General features: G+C 48.2%; 1 protein-coding gene across 1 annotated transcript in view; it reads right to left on the reverse strand.

The window, feature by feature from the left end:
- Positions 1-19,386, reverse strand: part of CAD (carbamoyl-phosphate synthetase 2, aspartate transcarbamylase, and dihydroorotase) — a 448,399-nt gene that overhangs the window by 170,545 nt on the left and 258,468 nt on the right. The window contains exons 28-30 of the mRNA XM_030198598.1: positions 18,960-19,126; positions 16,773-16,937; positions 7,785-7,916 (exon numbers count right to left, since the gene is read on the reverse strand). Of these exons, the coding sequence (XP_030054458.1) occupies positions 7,785-7,916; positions 16,773-16,937; positions 18,960-19,126 (464 nt within the window). The remainder of the gene's footprint in view (positions 1-7,784; positions 7,917-16,772; positions 16,938-18,959; positions 19,127-19,386) is intronic.

Raw genomic sequence — 19,386 nt, forward strand, 5'->3', positions numbered from 1 at the left:
CCCTGTTTTCTTTTCCACAAGGAAGTACCTGGAATAGAATCCCTGCCCTTCCTGCCCGGGTGGCACGGGCTCGACCGCATTGGCGCTGAGAAGGGCGGAGAGTTCCTCTGCAAGTACTCGCTTGTGCTGGGAGCTGAAGGATTGAGCTCCCGGAGGACAATTTGGTGGAGGGGCGGCCAAATTCAGGGCGTATCCGCACCGCACTATTTGGAGAACCCACTGGTCGGAGGTTATAAGAGGCCACCTTTGGTGAAAAAGTTTTAACCTCCCTCCGACTGGCAGATCGTCCGGTACGGACACTTTGATGGTGGCTATGTTCCCATGGATCCAGTCAAAAGCCCGTCCCCGGCTTTTGCTGTGGAGGCGCAGGGGGCTGCTTAGGCGTACGCTGTTGACGGGACACGAGCGCGCTGGGACTGTCCCTGTGCCTGGTGAGGCCTTCGGGCCAGCTGGGTGTACCTACGCTTGTTGTAGGCGTAGGGCGCAGCCTGCCTGGCCCGGGAAAAACGTCCACCTGCTGAGGTGGATGCTGAAGGCGCCCGGTGGAGAGCTTGTCGAGGGCCAGTTTCCCGCTGATGTAGTTGGTGACCAACTGCTCGACCTTCTCGCCAAAAATATTATCCCCCCGGCAAGGGACGTCAGCCAGTCTCTGCTGGGTGCGGTTGTCCAGGTCAGAGGCACGCAGCCATGAGAGCCTGCGCATCACTATACCTTGGGCCGCAGCACGAGATGCCACGTCACAGGTGTCATAAATACCCCTGGACAGGAACTTTCTGCACGCCTTCAGCTGCCTGACCACCTCCTGAAAAGGCCTGGACTGCTCCGGAGGGAGCTTGTCGACCAGGTCCGCCAGTTGCTTCACATTATTCCGCATGTGGATGCTCGTTGTAGAGCTGGTAAGACTGGATGCAGGTTACGAGCATGGAAGATTGGTAGGCCTTCCTCCCAAACGAGTCCAGAGTGCGAGACTCCCGCCCCGGGGGCGCCTAAGCGGTATCCCTCGAACTCTGTGCTCTCTTGAGAGCAGAGTCCACGACCGCCGAGTCATGAGGCAGTTGGGGCCGCATTAACTCTGGGTCCGAGTGGATTCTGTATTGGGACTCTGCTTTCTTGGGAATGGTGGGATTAGATAATGGTCTCAAACCAGTTCCGAAGCAGTGTCTCCTTGAGGACATTATGCAACGGCACCGTGGAGGACTCTCTAGGTGGTGATGGATAGTCGAGGACCTCGAGCATCTCAGCCCTCGGCTCATCCACAGAGACCACAGGAAAGGGAATGCAAATAGACATGTCCCTAACGAAGGAGGCAAAGGAGAGACTCTCAGGTGGCGAGAGCTTTCTCTCTGGTGAAGGAGTGGGGTTGGATGGAAGGCCCACAGACTCCTCTGAGGAGAAATATCTGGGGTCCTCCTCCTCCCCCCACGAGGCCTCTTCCTCGGTGTCGGACATGAGCTCCTGCAGCTCAGTCCTCAACCGGGCCCGGCTCGACGTCGAGGCACCGAGACCTCGGTGGCGTCGTTGAGCAGTGGACTCCCGCGCCGGCGGGGATGAAGCTCCATCCATCGATGTCGACGGGGACTCCACCTACGTGGCGGTCGAGACCGGCGCCGCAAGCGGCGTCGGAGGCCTCGGCACCAGGCTAGAGCACGCCGGCGCCTCCATCAACAGTGCCGAGGGCGCAAGCACCCCCGGCACCGGCACAGTCTGGCGCATCAGCCCTTCCAGGATGCCCGGAAGGATGGCTTGGAGGCACTCGTCGAGGCCCGCTGTCGGGAAAGGCGAGGGGGCCGGTAGAGGTGTCGGTGCCGGAAGCTGTTCGGGTCCAGGAGACTGCACCAAAGTGCTGGCACCCTGCCGCGGTGGTACCTCTACTACAGAGGGGGACCTCTCCTCTCGACGCTGCCGCTTCCTCGGCGTCGACTCATCCCTGGCGCCGGGAGCCGGATGCGTCGTGGGCGACCGATGACTGTGCTTCTTCGCCTTCTTGCGGTGCCCGTCATCGGCGCTCGGTGGTTCAGCGTTTTTTTTTTTTTTTTTAAACTAAATAGAAAAAAACGGAGCACAACGAAAAAGGGAGAAAAGGAGAAATTTCGCGGCGAAAGCGCGATCCGGTTTCCGGGGCTGACAGAGAGAGAGACGAACGCGGCTCTCTCCAGCGCGGAAAAGAAAAGACTGAGCGGGAACAATCGCGCACGGGCGGGAAGACGGCCGCGCATGCGCGGTGGGCGTACCCTGCGTGCGGGACCGCCCGCAAAGTTTTGTTCTGGTTGGTGGGGGCTGCCGTGGACGTCAACCCAGTCGTGAGAACAAGCAGCCTGCTTGTCCTCGGAGAACATATGTTAGGTCAACAGTTATAGAGAAATCATTTTCGACATAAGGTTTAAAGTGGTAGTGCTTATTCATTCATAGCAATGAGGTTGATCAATCTAGTGATAAGAGTTCGGTTCTGTCTAGTTCATGATCAGTCTTATTATTTAGTAATTAGGATGGTTGTTTATGGTATGCCTTCTTGAACAGGTCAGTTTTCAGTAGCCTTTGGAAGATAGTTAGGTCTTGCGTTGTTTTTATGGCCTTTGGTAGTGCGTTCCATAGTTGCGTGCAAATGTAGGAGAAGCTGGTTGTGTATGTGGATTTGTATTTTAGTCCTTTACAGTTGGGGTAGTGGAGATTGAGGAATGTGCGTGCTGATCTTTTTGCGTTCCTAGTAGGTAGGTCTATAAGGTCTGACATATAGGTCGGGGCTTCCCTGTGTATAATTTTGTGGATCAGGGTGCAAACTTTGAATGCAATTCGTTCTTTTAATGGGATTTTCTTAGGGGTTTGGCGCTTTCGTATTTCGCTTTCCCAAATATGAGTCTGGTTGCTGTGTTTTGAGCGGTTTGAAGCTTCTTAGTGATTTGTTCTTTGCATCCACCATAAATTGCATTACAGTAGTCTAGGTGGCTTAGTACCATTGATTGTACCAGGCTGCGGAATATTTCCCTTGGGAAGAAAGGTTTGATCCTTTTAAGTTTCCACATTGAGGGGTTGAGGCCCTGTTTGAACAGGCAAGGGGTGCCATCATTAGGTTGAAAAATATTGGAGAGAGAGTGGTGAGTCCTGGTGGACCCGCAACCTGTTTTCCATGGAGAAGAGATTGTGGAATTCATCTGTACTTGGTAAGATCTGGTAGTTAGAAATCCATTGAACCACTTTCCCTCCAATGCAGATTTTATCAAGTATTCTCTGCAAGATTTGGTGATCAACCATGTCGAATGTGCTGGAACAGGATAAATATCGACCTTTCGCTCACTCACTATAAAGGGCAAAATACACATCACAAAACTGCTAGTAGGACTAATCACCCTAATGCTACTAACCACATAGGAAGCTCAAACACAAAAGAACAACAGAATACTAATACTCTGCAACCATAATTACCCAAGAACATCGCCTCCAATCCAGGCAGAGCCCAAACAGATGGACAGGAAGCCTTAAGCAATAGAGAACACTCATAAATGGACCAAATACACCAGAGAACCAGGAAGCCAACTAAATGGTCTGGAAATCTAAAAGCATGCCAAGTAATAAAAACCTTTGGCCTAGTATTCATCAACGAAACATTGATCCATGACAAAGACGAACCTATAATCTTAGACCTTTGCTGCCCTGCTGCTCACCCCCCCCCCCCTTACAAAATCTTGCACTGGACCAGGAAAGGGAAGAAAGGCAGTGGCATTGCACAACAATCAATTTACAGCTTCATAGATCCACCAAACATCTTAATTTTGACCATCTCTATGGACTGCATTCTGCTCACAAAATTGACTATTTCCAGTATCAGTGCATCAGTTGGGCTACAGACTCATCCTAATAGGTCTAGGCGAAGCCTCCTTTAATGTTAACCTGTCACTGCCAAGTTACACTGGGATTTTCTATGCAGGGGGAAATCTGAGCAATCCACTCACACCCCATACTCCCTCCATACTTCTCTCTTATGTGCATGCAAACCCTCAGATTGCTTCATTCACCCTACACATGAAATTCTTCCACTCAGCAATCTCCTCTCCCTCAACCCTTTCCCATGATAGTCCTCATTGTAAATCAGGTTTGACAGAAAACAGCAGCAGCAGCTCAGACTGCTTCATTATTTTCTGCCCAGCACTTTGAATTGTGTAGTTTAGCTACACAGTTGCACGGGGACAGAAATCCAACCTGTCCCCACCCACCCATCCCCGTGGGGAATCTAACCCATCCCCACCCGTCCATGCGGGGAATCTAACCCACCCCCGCAAGAATTTAACCTGTCCCCACCCAGTCCCACACAAATTTAATGGTACTTAAAAAAAAAAAAAAATTCCTGTCTGCTCTCAGTCTCTTTCTGGGTTCAAGCCGCAGCACTGCAGGCAAGAAAGGAACGGAAGTTGGAACACTGGTGCGCACATGTAAGACTTCTCTGATTCACTGGCACTGTGTGCTAAGAGATCACCAAATGCACACGCCAGTAGGTCAGGTGACATCTGATGCTCGTGCCTATGTCAGAGATGAGGTCTGCGCATCAGCCCAGGAGCAGAGAGGATTAATAGTAACAAAGTAAATGACAGCAGATAAAAACCGGATCGGTTCATCCAATCTGCTCAATAGACAATCATCATCAATTCATGATTAAATCAACAATGAATGTGATATTATATACTTGATTATGGTCTTTCTGTGGCGTTTCAGGGACAAAGATCATAGAAGTCCGCCCGGTCCTATCCTTATGTTTCAACTGCTGGAGTTGCCCTCGAAGCCCACTCCAGCCTATTCATCTTCTCATTTGCTGGACACAGATCGTAAAAGTCTGTCCAGCACTGTCCTCATGTTCCAGCCACTAAAGTTGCTAAGCCCTTTCCAGCCCATCTTAAACCAGATTGCCATATATGAGACAGAGACCATACAGGTCTCCCAGTATCGGCCCTAGTTCATCACAGCCAGAGTCGCCATCTAAGTGTCACTCGACACATCCAAACGCATGCAGTCATTTAAGTTTAGTTTTTTTATAACTTCCATTTTCTAAATTAGAGATCCTCTATGTTTATCCCATGCCTTTTTGAATTTCATCACCATTTGTATCTCCACCACCTCCTTAATGGAGACTTTCCGCATGTGTGCTGTTAAAGCAAGGAGGAGGAGGAGACAGAACTCAAAGAACTTGGTACTCGGTAGGTGAGAGGCTGGCACAAGTGCAGCATACACTTCCATGGGAACCCCGCAGGAACTGCTTCCATCCCCACAGAACTGCTTCTGTCCCTGCGGGAATCCAAACCCCGTTCCCGTGCAAGTCTCTAGTTCAAACCTTCAATATTTTGAACTTACGCAGCAGAAAGGATGCAAACCATGGCACTGCACTGCTGCATTCCTTTTTCTAATCACCAAGCCCAGAAGGGAGGGCGGATAGGAGGACTGTCATGGCATGGGCAGAAGAGATACACAGCTGCTGCAAGTACAACCTGACAGTCAGTCTCTCATCGCAAACATGCTGGATAAAACAGCCTTTCCTGTGGAAACCAAGGACTCCAGTGACTTAAGCAAAGGCAATATTACTTCATTTTCTGTTACTGATACCTCTATTTATGCAACTAGGCATACTATTAGCCCACTACTTTCTGTGGGAGAAGTTCTAGCTTCAGTTCCATAGAAACTTACATACAGTAAAATATAACTGTTAGGGGCAGTGGTTCCCAAACTTTCTTGGGTCATGAAGTACCTAGGCTACACATTTTTTTAATCCACTGAATTTTTCAAAGCCCCATTTAATTTTTTTCATCCCCTTCTAGGTGCATCTACACTGTTATAGATTTTTATATCACCTGCAGTCCTTCGGCAGTATTACTAAGATATTGAAAACAATGACACTAGCACCGACACCTGGCCAACTTACTTTCACTAGAATGGATGTCATTAACCAACACTCTGCATTCCGTTGTTCACCCAGTTTACAACATCCTGTACTATTCAAATGCCCTCCATCTTATTTACCAGTTCTCTGTGTGGTACATTGTTAAAAGCCCGACCAGAATTCAGAAAGGCAACATCCACTGCACCTTCATGATATGCTACTTTTCTCACCTCATTAAACAACTCAATCAAGTTTAACAGGCAAAAGTACACATGCATAAACTTGAAGATTTGATTTCAAAGAATAGGAAAGTCAACAAATAATCATGTCTGATATCAGCTCAGAAAGACAACATGAGACTGGTATTCTCTTGTCTTTCTGTATCCTTATTTTCTGCTTGTTGCAAATGCTTTTGCTATACTCTCGCCCCTTTGCTCATACACGCCATGCTGGGTACACCCAGGTTTTGCTGTCTTGTCCATAATCTAAAGAAGTAAAATTTCAAAAACAAGGTGAATTGAGCTTGGTTTGATTCATGCTTCTCATCCTCACCTTAGTTAGGCTGAAAACCACATTTTTTCTTCAACAGTACTTTGGAAACAGTTTCTATATAGAGAACTCTGCTCATAAGGATAACTGATCACCAAGTTGTGAAATGGTAGTAACATCTAATGATTATTGATATGAACCAAGTACCCTATTGATGGAAGAGGACCTTAAGTAACTTGTGGAAGATTTGCATAAGGGCCACATGAATGTGCCACAAGGAAAAACAAAAGCAGGAAGAAGGAGACCTAGGAAGTGCTTTCTAAACTGAAAGCTCTGGCTGTAATATCACTTGAGAATCTGGGAAGCTTTGGTCTGACATTATTAGAAAAGTATAAGCAGCAGCTATGGAAGAAAAAAAAATAAAACAAAAAAACAATGACAACTGTCACTCCTCAGTACCGAGATTCTTTCACAGGTGTAAAGTGGATCTCAAATATAAAAAGGCTGGCAACCTTAGCTTTAACTAAGGACTCCTTTCACTATGATGTGCTCACGGATTAAACGTGCTCTAAGAAGCTCATTTTATTCCTATGGGCTTCTTAGTATTTAATGAGCGCTAAATCTATTAGTGCACCTTAGTAAAAGGATCTCTAAATGATTTATTGATAAAAATCAAAACTGGAGGATGATGGTAGGGGAGGAGATGAGAAGTAATTTATCATTTCATCAGTTTCTGGCATGGTGGGGATAAATCAAGATGCTGAATGCAGGTCCAATACACAAGCAACAAGTTGCACTTGTATTCTTGCTGTACCACATGGTGTAGAGCAGTGTTTCCCAAGTCCATTCTGGAGAACCCTCTTGCCAGTCAGGTTTTCAGAATCTTCACAATGAATATGCATGAAATAGATTTGCATATAATGGAGACAGTGTATGCAAATCAAGTTCAAAAAACAACAAGGCAAACGATCTGCAAAATCCAATATGGGAAAGAAAGCCAGCAGATCAATGTCACAACAAAAAGATTTTATTGAAGATACCGTGTATGAACAAATCGCCCGACACAGGCCGTGTTTCGCCCACTTAGGGCTGCGTCAGGGGCTAATTTGAAACCTTCGTAAAGGGGCAAATATGGTGCATAAAAGTCAAGAAAAAACCAGCTAAAACGTGAATCCGGTATCTTCAATAAAATCTTTTTGTTGTGACATTGATCTGCAAATCAAGTTCATACATATTCATTGTGGATATCCTGAAAACGTGAATGCCAAGGGGGGTAACTCCAGGACCGACTTGTTAAACACTGGTGTAGGGAACTCTCAGGAGTGGTAACCAAGATCCTGTTCAATCTGCCCAACAGACTCTTAACAACCCAATCCAGCACTTCCCACCTCCCCCCAACCCAAGACATCATTTGGCACTGGAGAGAGGGCCTCACCTCCTCCTTCCTAGCGACATGGCAGATATGGACAGGCCGCTGATACAACTGAGCCACCATCAATATTGCAGCGACCGTCTGCTTTTCAGCATGAGCTACAATGGGCAGGTGCTTTGGCCACTTTTCAAAATGCTGGAAAAGAAATGGAAAGAAAGTGAGCTGAGACAGAGGAAGATAGTATTCTGTGAACCATAAGTCTCATGTGCATTTGTCCGAGGACAAGACTCCTTCCCTACAGCAATGTGCTAAATTACTAGCATACACCTATTACTTAGGCCAGTGGTTCCCAAACGTGGTCCCTGGGGCATCCCAGCCAGTCTTTGGGATGTCCACAATGAATGTTCATGAGAGATATCTGCATACACTGCCTCCAGTGTATGCAAATCTCTTTCATGAATATTCATTGTAGATATCTCAAAATCCTGACTGGCTGGGATGCCTCCAGGATCAAGTTTGAGTACCACTGACTTAAGCAAAATTTGTTGTGATTAACTTATTTCTCCAAACTTGCCTTTTACATGTAAGCTATCAGACAGCTATGACTCTTCTACACTGTTCATAAACTAATGAAGGTGAATGGTAGATATGAGTTTATGTTGGTTATAAGAAAGCATTCACTAAAGAATTCTTAAGATAACAAATAAATGTGGTTAAAAAGGTACCGTAGACACTGGCTGAAGATTCAACATTCAGTTGAAAGTTATAATCATATACAAAAAAAAATCAGTTGTGAAAAAATTTCTCTATTAAATCAAATCAAAATTACTCAGGCTTAACAACTTTTAAAAATGTGAAAATTGTTTTAATGGATTTTATTTGAAATGTTTTAGAAGATAGACAGTTTCAGCAGTCAAACTGCCTGTGTCAAAATGATCCATGAATTGTTTCAAAAAACTGTCAAACAGAACCGAGAACAAACGCATTAATAGTCCTTCATGGAAATTATAAAGGGGCATCAGCAAACCAAAAAGGCGGCACAACATAAAAATGCCACCTACAAAAAGTAGAACTTCTTCACAGACGCTGAGCTAGAAGTTCTGAAACAACATGCATTAAGAGGCCCTTTTACTAAGCTGCAGTAAAACGTGGCCTGCGCTAGTTTTGGAGAATGAAACTGGAGTGTGCGTGGCCACTTTTTACCGCAGTGGGAAAAAGGCTTTTTTTTTTTTTTTTTTTTTAAGTGGGGCAGCAAATGGCCATGCACTAATATTAAAATTAGTGCATGGCCATTTAGTGCCTGAGCCCTTACCGCCAACTTTTTCCTTTTTTCCACAATGTTAATAATGCAGGTATTTTAACATTTGCAGGCCAGCTGTATAAATCTCATGAATTTTGGAACTATTTGCAATGCCAGCGCTGCAGATCAGAGTAATGTGATGAATGGGTGGGTGAGCAAAGATACCATTCAATCATCACTCTCAATACTAGGGTTTGATAAGCTAAGACTACCCCACCATCCTTGGCACATCAACACGGCTGATCCTTTCCACAAAATTAGCATAAAAAGCATTTGTCACTGCAGTATGTAGCACAAATGGTTTATAGTAGTAGTAGCTTTTTTAAAAACTTTTTTAAATATAACCATTTAAATTTTTACAAGCGATAAAACAACTTGCTGGAAATACAGAGAAAATAATATGTAGGAATTATTTCAGTCAGGTAATTCTATTCTCTTCCTTAGACCACTAAATAGGGAGAGTGAAACAAGATAAGGAGATCAATTAAATAGTAAACAGAGAAAAAAACAGTGGTATTAACCTGATTATCCCCAGATATTACTCATCTAATTCATTATTCCACACTGATCATCTGGTTGGCTTCTTCAAGGCCAATACGCTGTATAGTCAAATCATTTCATTGAAAAACATACTTATTGTCCAATATTAGTTAGAAATAATACATCTGATTACATTCTCTCTCTTTTAAAAACCAGAAGTTATTTAACAATACATATACTTGTCTCTAATTCAAATCCCACTGATTAAAGTAATCCCAGTTTTCACAGACTTCACTCCTTTTAAAGTAATAATTTGAGGAAATATTTCTGAGGAAAACTTTAGGAGTCATACCCGGAACTCTGGGAAAAACAATAATCTCGATATTAATCATCTATAATAATATTCATTTTATTATTCAAAATTTCTGGTCTATTATCATAACCACTTCTTGTTCATGTAGAATCATTTGTTATATCAATTTTTTTACTCTCAGTAGTAGTAGATTTAATGCCAGAGTGAATGTGTCAGATTAGTGTAAGTCATCACACTAACATAATTATGTGCAGAACAGTACTAATCAGCACATCTGCCTAGAAAAAAACTGAAGGGGGGAGGGGGAAATCACTGAAAATGAGAAGTTGCAAATCTTTATAGGTATCCTCCCCCATGCACTCTCCACAGAGCCACCTACAGACTGCTCAGTAATTCCCATGCCAGTCTGCAGCCTTCCAGCAGCACCTGATGCATTCCACATTAAGTGCTATGAATATGTTTTAATTTTCCAACTGCAAAAATACAAATTTTTCAACAAAAAAAGCTATTTGCTTTATCACTTTTACTACACAGGAACACAGAATACACATTCAAATGTAACATAGTAACAGATGGCAGATAAAGACCTGTACGGTCCCCATCCAGTCTGCCCAACAAGATAAACTCATTTACATGCGTTTACAAAGTGGCTTTTTGTTCTACATACCTGCACCTCTGCAGTGCTAGCAAACATTACTAGGAATGGGTTAGCATAACTGTGTCTTACACTATTGTCCTTCAGCTGAACTTCTAAGGGAATGCCAGAGGATTTTACCTTATAAATTATGTTTTAACTCTTAGCATGTACCAAGTGCATAAAGGCCAAATTGGCCAACTAAGGTAAAATTATGTATAATCATACCTGATAATTTTCTTTCCATTAATCATAGCTGATCAATCCATAGACTGGTGGGTTGTGTCCATCTACCAGCAGGTGGAGATAGAGAGCAAACTTTTGCCTCCCTATATGTGGTCATGTGCTGCCGGAAACTCCTCAGTATGTCGATATCAAAGCTCCATCCGCAGGGCTCAGCACTTCGAGAATTACACCCACGAAGGGACACTCTGCCCAGCTCACCACCGCCGAAACGGGGGAGGGGAATTAACCCAGCTCATCCCCACACAAGTGGGGGAGGGGAATCCGTCCAGCTCATCCCCGCGGAGCGGGGGAGGGACACCACACCCGCCGATGCGGGGGGATCTGGCTTATCCTGCAACCGCAACCGCGGGAGGAGCTGACTGACCCTAACACCGCCGAAGCGGGAGGGGTACAAAACTGCCCTACAGCCGCACGAAGCGGGAGGGAGTGCCGGCAGAATTTTAAGTCTCAATCCAGCCCCGTAAAACGGAGGGGAGAGGAATGCAGCAGCTCACTGTAACACAAACTCGTCTTAACTCTTGAAGAATCCAAGTGAAAAAACTTGAACACGAAGTCTTTCTGAAGTAACTGAAGACTAAACTTGAACCTGAAATGCAACCAGAATAAAAACAATACAGATATCTGGGAGGGGCTATGGATTGATCAGCTATGATTAATGGAAAGAAAATTATCAGGTATGATTATACATAATTTTACCTTCCATATCATCAAGCTGATCAATCCATAGACTGGTGGGATGTACCGAAGCAGTACTCACCCAGGGCGGGACATAGAAATCCCTGACCGCAACACTGAAGCTCCAAACCGGGCCTCCGCCCGAGCAGCCACAGTCAAGCGGTAATGCTTGGAGAATGTATGGGCCGAAGCCCAAGTTGCCGCCTTGCATATCTCTCCCAAGGAGACGGAACCGGCCTCTGCCATCGAGGCCGCCTGAGCTCTTGTAGAGTGAGCCTTCAGCTGGATAGGCGGCACCTTCCCCGCGGCCACATAAGCCGCTGCAATGGCTTCCTTGATCCATCTTGCCACTGTAGGCTTAGCAGCCTGCAGACCCCTACGAGGACCTGAATACAGGACAAACAGATGATCCGATTTCCGGAAATCATTGGTCACTTCCAAGTATCTGATGATGACTCGTCTCACATCCAGATATTTAAGAGCAGAGTACTCCTCTGGGTAGTCCTCCCTACGAAAGGAAGGGAGACATAGCTGCTGATTCACATGGAAGCGAGAAACAATCTTGGGCAGGAAGGAAGGCACTGTGCGAATAGTCACTCCTGCCTCAGTGAACTGTAGAAAAGGCTCTCGACATGAGAGCGCCTGGAGCTCGGAAACTCTTCTGGCTGAAGTGATAGCCACCAAAAAGACTGCTTTCAACGTCAGGTCTTTCAGAGATGCCCTTGACAAGGGTTCAAACGGCGGCTTCTGCAATGCTCTCAGCACCAGGTTGAGATTCCACGCAGGCACCACTGAGTGCAGAGGAGGGCGCAGGTGAATAACCCCCTTGAGAAAACGCACCACATCTGGCTGCGAAGCCAGGGAAGCACCCTTCAGGCGGCCCCTGAAGCAAGCCAGAGCCGCTACCTGGACCTTAAGGGAACTGAGCGACAGGCCTTTGTCCAGACCTTCTTGCAGGAACGCCAACACTGAAGAAATTGGAGCAGTGAAAGGAGAAAGAGAGCCTGCTTCACACCACGCTGCAAAGATACGCCAAACCCTGGCGTAAGCAGTAGAAGTAGAGCGTTTCCTCGCTCTCAGCATAGTGGCGATGACCTTGTCTGAGAAGCCCTTCTTCCTCAGACGCTGCCGCTCAATAGCCAGGCCGTAAGACCAAAGGGGGAGGGATCCTCCATCACCACGGGACCCTGATGTAACAGGCCCTGCTCCACTGGCAGCCGCAGAGGATCGTCGACTGAGAGCCTGATCAAGTCCGCATACCAGGGACGCCTGGGCCAATCCGGACCCACCAGGATTATCCTGCCGGGATGCTTTGCCACCCGGTCTAGTACCCTGCCCAACATGGGCCAGGGCGGGAACACATAGAGAAGCTCTTGTGTCGGCCATTGTTGGAGAAGAGCATCTACTCCCAGGGATCGAGGGTCCCGTCCTCTGCTGAAAAAACGCGGCACTTGGCAATTGGCCGATGACGCCATCAGATCTAGGCTCGGCTGGCCCCAGCGCTTCGTGATGTCCAAGAACGCCTGAGCAGATAGCTGCCACTCTCCGGGCTCCAAGGTATGGCGACTGAGAAAGTCCGCCTTGACATTCATGACTCCGGCAATGTGGGCCGCTGACAGCTGTTCCAGGTTCGCTTCCGCCCACTGGCATAGACTCATAGCTTCCTTGGCTAGAGGGGCGCTCTTGGTACCTCCCTGGCGGTTGACATAGGCCACAGCCGTGGCATTGTCCGACAGGACCCGTACAGGCTTCAACACCAGTACCGGGATGAACTCCAAAAGCGCCAACCGAATGGCTCTGAGTTCCAGGAGGTTGATAGACCACTTTGCCTCTGCAGGAGACCAGAGCCCCTGCGCTGTCCTTCCCAAGCAGTGGGCTCCCCAGCCCGATAACGAGGCGTCCGTCGTGACGACAATCCACTCTGGGGACACCAGAGGCATTCCCGCAGACAACTTGTCTGTCTGCATCCACCAGCTCAGCGCCTTGCGCACTGCTGGATCCAAGGGAAGACGCACCGCATAATCCTCCGACATCGGAGTCCAGCGCTGCAGCAGAGAGTGTTGTAGTGGTCTCATATGAGCCCTGGCCCAGGGCACTACTTCCATCGTGGCCGTCATAGAGCCCAACAGCTGCACATAGTCCCAAGCCCGAAGAGGAGAGGCTACTAGGAACTGGTCCACCTGAGCCTGAAGTTTGACAATCCGATTGTCTGGCAGGAACACTCTGCCCACTTGGGTGTCGAATCGAACTCCCAGATACTCCAGGGACTGAGTCGGGCGCAGCTGGCTCTTCTCCCAGTTGATGATCCATCCCAGGGAGCTCAAAAGAGCAACTACCCGGTCCACAGCTCTGCCGCACTCTGCATAAGAGGGGGCTCGGATCAACCAGTCGTCCAGATAAGGATGGACTTGTACTCCTTCCTTTCGCAGGAAGGCCGCTATGACCACCATTACCTTGGAAAAGGTCCGCGGAGCAGTAGCCAACCCGAACGGGAGGGCTCTGAACTGGAAGTGTCGGCCCAGGACTGCAAAACGCAGAAAGCGTTGATGAGGAGGCCAGATGGGAATATGCAGGTACGCTTCCTTGATGTCCAAGGATGCCAGGTACTCCCCTGCCTTCACTGCCGCTATAACAGAGCGGAGAGTCTCCATGCGAAAGTGCCGCACTTTCAAGGCCCGATTGACCCCTTTGAGGTCGAGGATAGGCCGGACAGAACCTCCTTTCTTTGGTACCACAAAGTAAATGGAGTAACGCCCCTTGCCAAGCTGACTTTCTGGCACCGGAACGACCGCACCCAGGCGGATCAGATTGTCCAAAGTCTGCTGCACTGCCACAGCTTTGACCGGAGACTTGCAGGGAGAGAGTACAAACCCGTCTCTTAAGGGTCGTCAGAACTCTAGCTTGTAGCCGTCTCTGATGACTTCCAGCACCCAAGCGTCTGAAGTTATTGTGGTCCACTCGCCCAGAAACGAGGACAGCCGTCCTCCAATCTGCACTGGGGCGTGGACCAATACCCCGTCATTGGGTACGAGACCCTGGGGGAGGACCGGAGGGAGCACCTCCGGGACGGCGGTCTCTGCGAAAGGAATGCTGCTTGGGGGAGAACTTCCTCTTAAAGGAAGAAGGGGCAGAAGCACCCGACCTGCCCGGGCGGTACCGACGGGCTTCCTGAAACCATCCTCTGGAGGTACCGGGACGAGCACTAGCCCGAGCCCTGACCTCCGGTAACTTCTTGCCCTTAGACGTGCCGAGATCAGTCACGATTTTGTCCAGCTCGACCCCAAAGAGCAGCTTGCCTTTAAAAGGCAATCTAGCCAGGCGGGATTTTGAGGTGTGGTCAGCAGACCAATGTCTCAGCCAAAGCCACCGCCGTGCAGAGACAGTCTGAGCCATGCCTTTAGCTGAGGCTCTCAAGACATCATACAGCAAGTCTGCCAAATAGGCCAGGCCCGATTCCAGGGCTGGCCAATCATCCCTCAAGGAATGATCCGAGGGGAAAGCCCGCCGCACCATAGTCAGGCACGCCCTGGCCACATAGGAGCCGCAAACTGAGGCCTGCAAACTTAAAGCAGCCGCCTCAAAGGACGACCTTAAGGCCGCCTCCAATCTCCTGTCTTGGGCGTCCTTTAGGGCCGTGCCACCTTCCACCGGCAATGCCGTTTTCTTAGTCACCGCAGTGATTAAAGAATCCACGGTAGGCCACAGATAGGCCTCACGTTCACTCACAGCCAAAGGATAGAGGCGGGACATAGCCCTAGCCACTTTAAGGCTCGCTTCTGGGACATCCCATTGAGCCGAAATTAAGGTGTGCATGGCATCATGCACGTGGAAGGTTCTAGGCGGGCGCTTCGTCCCCAGCATAATGGCAGAGCCAACAGGGGCTGAGGGAAAGACGTCCTCCGGAGAGGATATCTTCAAAGTGTCCATGGCCTGTAACAACAGGTTGGGCAAATCCTCCGGGTGAAAAAGCCGCGCTGCAGAGGGGTCATCCGCTCCATCCGAGCGGGGATCCGTCTCCTCCAAGGAATCCGCAAAGGACCGTTGGGAGACCCCAGACACGCTGCCCTCATCTACATCGGAGGAGACAAATTCCTCCAAGGCCTGGGAATCAACCCGAGGGCGTTTACCTCTGGGAACCTCAACCTCTTTACCAGAGGAGGGAGCGGGGGCAGCGTTGTGCATGAGGAAGGCCCGATGCAGCAGCAAAACAAACTCGGGGGAGAAACCCCCCAGACTGTGCACTTCCGCAGCCTGGGCAACAGCCCTAGGCGCTCTCTCAACCGGCGCTCGCAACAGCGGGGGAGAGACATGCTGCGCATCCAAAATGGCGTCCGGCGCGAAACTCCGCGAAGGAGCCGCGCGGGAAGAACGGCTCTTAACTTTAGCTGCTTCTGTGCCGTCGCCCAAATTAAGGGCGTTCATGGCATTAATGTCTCCAACCTCAAGGGCGGCCCAAGAAGAAGCCGTCCGAGCCGCGTGGCCGGCCAAGATGGCGGAGGCGAGGAGCGGGGGATGGGCGTTTATGGCGGGAAAAACCGCCACGCCGGAGGAAGGACCGGGACATGCATCGGTCGCGAAACTGTCACCCACCAAGGGCGAATCCGGCTTGAAGACCCCCGCATCCCCTCTAGAAGCGCTCGAGCGACCCGGGGAGCGACCCTTTGCGCCCTCGCCCTCCGACGCCATGTGCCACGAGGAGAAGAATCGGGGAACCCCCGCCCGCTATAAAAAGGTAAAATTACCTGCTGTCCGCTCCGAGTCGTAACGACCTGGTGTCTCAGTGAGTAGCTGCAATAGACGCTTAAATAAACGTCGAAATAAACGCCTTTAAGGCCGTTCAAAATTTTTTTTTTTTTTTTTTAACGGAGCCAGCGGGAGGGGGGAGAAAAGGAGGGACCTGGCACCACCAGGTTTGCACTTGCTCAAAAGAGCCCTCAACCCCAGGCACTCAACAAAACCTAAAAATTAGGCTTGGAGGCCTAGCCAGAGCTGCTGCTGATGTGTGACCACCACCTGCTGAGATAGAGAACATACTGAGGAGTTTCCGGCAGCACATGACCACATATAGGGAGGCAAAAGTTTGCTCTCTATCTCCACCTGCTGGTAGATGGACACAACCCACCAGTCTATGGATTGATCAGCTTGATGATATGGAAGAGCCTGTTGTCTTCCTCACTGGCTCTCAGCAGATAAACACACTAATTTCTCGGATCCAGACTGACACCTGATCTCTCAATCCCATCTACAAGAACCATCCACCGACATCTGGTTTCCCTTGTTCCTGAATCCAGCACTGCTGACCAGAACGCGCAACAGACTCACTATGTTCTGCAAGGGTGTTTCCAGAGCGATGAAGGGAAGTAAGTTTAAAAGGAAAGGGGTTAGGGGTAATTCAGCACACACCTCCATCCATAGTGACACGTTGTCCATCTTGAGGTTAGAAAAGGTGTCATTCAAATACATCTTGAGACCAGCTGCTGCACTGGCAATTGGAGTCAATGTGCCAACGTTGTCTGAAGCAGCACCAAGAAAAAGGGCAAAGTCACAGCGGGCTCCTGCTTCAGCCAGCTGAAATGAGAAAACAGGATATAGCAGAGACAACAGAAGAGGCCCCTCCAACTCAAGAAAGCACACTGCCCAATAACGCACTTATGTCCTCTTTGCTGATAAACAGGCTTGCTAAAGTATAACTTGCTACTGATTGGGTTAATTTGATTGATCGTATTTCTGCTAACTGGCATTCAAAGATTTGCTCTTGGAGGACCTGCAAGGGAAAAGCTGCCACCTTGATAGTTTTCAATCAACAGCAATCTGGGCTTTCCTGCTGGATTTGCTCCCCCTCCTGCCCTCCATATGCAGAATGCCAGCCTTTGCGGACATTCTCCCTCCAGTGATGAGGGAAGGGGCTGTTGAATCCAGCAAAGGGGAATCCTGTAGCTGGCAAGAAAATGGCAGTAGGATTCATTTCTACAGTATGAGAGCACTGGTCTCACTGTAGCTCCAATCTTCAAGCAGCAGATTCAAGTCTGGAAATAATCTATCTCCGGTCTGGCCATGTACAGCACTGTTGTCAAACCATTTAAGCAGACACCAAACAGTATCATCAAAATGTGAGCAAAACTTTTACAAAAGTGGATCCTGTATGAACACAGAGAAGGCAATTTTCAAAGTTTTTTTTTTTTTTTTTTTAATGTGAGTGGCTATTTATAAAAATCCCTACTGAAAATTGCCGGTTTGGGGGCAGGGGATAAGGAGGCAGGCAGAGTTAGCCAACCACATGCAGGGATTTCCTTGGGTGTTGTTTCAGCCACAAACTTTACTATTTACAGCAAAACATATGCAAATTTCACAAGTGCTACTTTACCTACAGTATGGTCAGCTCTTTCACTTTTAAAAGTTATACTATGTAAAGAAGTTTACCTTTAAAAATGTGTTTTCAGGCTGATATGTACAAAATACTCTAGACCTGCAAGGGATTTCAAATCTGCATCCTAAAGAAACAGTATAAACAGCTAGGCAGTGCAACTGTGCTTACTAATCACCTGCTTTAAGGAAAAATAAAGACAGCTACAGTAAGAGCAACAACCTTGTCAAACCGAACATATGCCACTGCACTTCCCAATCTGTGGGTTGCAACCCTAAATGAGGTTGCAAAAACCACATTTGGAGGCATGACCCTGGGCAGACTGTCCTTACAAATGGCATAAGTCTGTACCTCCCAGCCATGGAAAGTTTAATACCAAGAGAGCTGCAGCTCTCTACTTGTTTTTCACGTTTGTGCTTTCATTGGCCATCAGATGCTGCTGTAAAAGTTATTTCCTCCCTCTCCCAAGAGACTAGCAGGACTCCTAGCATAGGCTAGCCCAAGAAACAGGAGAACAGAGCAGACCTAGGAAGCTCAGGAAATAGGGGACCATAGGAACAGGAACCCTCAGGGCCACTGAGAGACTGAACGGTGAGCGGGGCAGGGCCGCTGCCACCCCCCTCCCCCCCCCGATCGCTGCCGCTGCTGAAATACCTTGGCTGGCGGGGATCCTAGGCCCCGCCAGCAGAAGACGTCTTCCTCCAGCACTGACTACCTGCCCCTGCTTTCCCTATCAGGGCATGCTCGGTTTCAAAACCGAGCATGCGTGCCTGACAGGAAAAGCAGTTGCTCAGCAATGGGCAGAACAGCAGCGCTGGAGGAAGCTCCGGGTCCTCCCCAACCTCCAAGGGGGGCCTGGCGCCAGAGTTTTCTCTCTCCTGCTCCTGTTGGGACACGATCACTCAGGTCCCGTCAGGGGCAGGAAAGAGAGAGAGGCCCAGGCCCGGGGAAGTTTGCCCCCCCTCCCCCCTGGGAACCCTAGTCCCCTGTTGAGTGAATAACACTACTTTAATTTTCTTCCTGCAAAATTAACTGATTTTTTTTTTTGTAATTTAACTCTTCATTGGATTCATGAAACCAAACAAACCATGCAAAAACTACTCTGTGTTGCAACTTTATTAGACTGTCTGAAAAATCAAGCCCATATCAGAACTTTTAATTTTAAATATTTTTCTGGGGTGCAGGGAAGGGGAGCAGAAAGGAAGTAAAGGTTAACTGTTTTTTACCTTCTGTACCAGCGCAAAAGAACTGGGATCAGTAATAGCAGGGATGGTGTTGGGCATAGCGCACACCATGGTGATGCCCCCTGCCAGGGCAGCAGCTGTGCCAGAGGCAAAGTCTTCTTTGTGTGTACCACCAGGCTCTCGCAAATGAACGTGGATATCGATGAGACCTAAAAGGAGATAGAGGTGGGAGAAGGGGGAAAATCAAAAGTCTCAGCATTGACAATATAGCCCTGGAGCTAATCCTGAAAAACATTCAGAGAAAAACCACTACTCAGGATCAAAATTCCAGGCTAATCCACAGCACAAACACAGAAATAAACTTTATTTAAAGATGGATGCATGGAACAACATTACTGACCACCCCCCCCCCCCAAAAAAAAAAAAATGAATTTGAGAGGATTTGGGATAAGCAGAGAGGACCCTAAGT

The sequence above is a fragment of the Microcaecilia unicolor genome, chromosome 3, assembly GCF_901765095.1.
Source record: "Microcaecilia unicolor chromosome 3, aMicUni1.1, whole genome shotgun sequence".
Classification (NCBI taxonomy): Eukaryota; Metazoa; Chordata; class Amphibia; order Gymnophiona; family Siphonopidae; genus Microcaecilia; species Microcaecilia unicolor.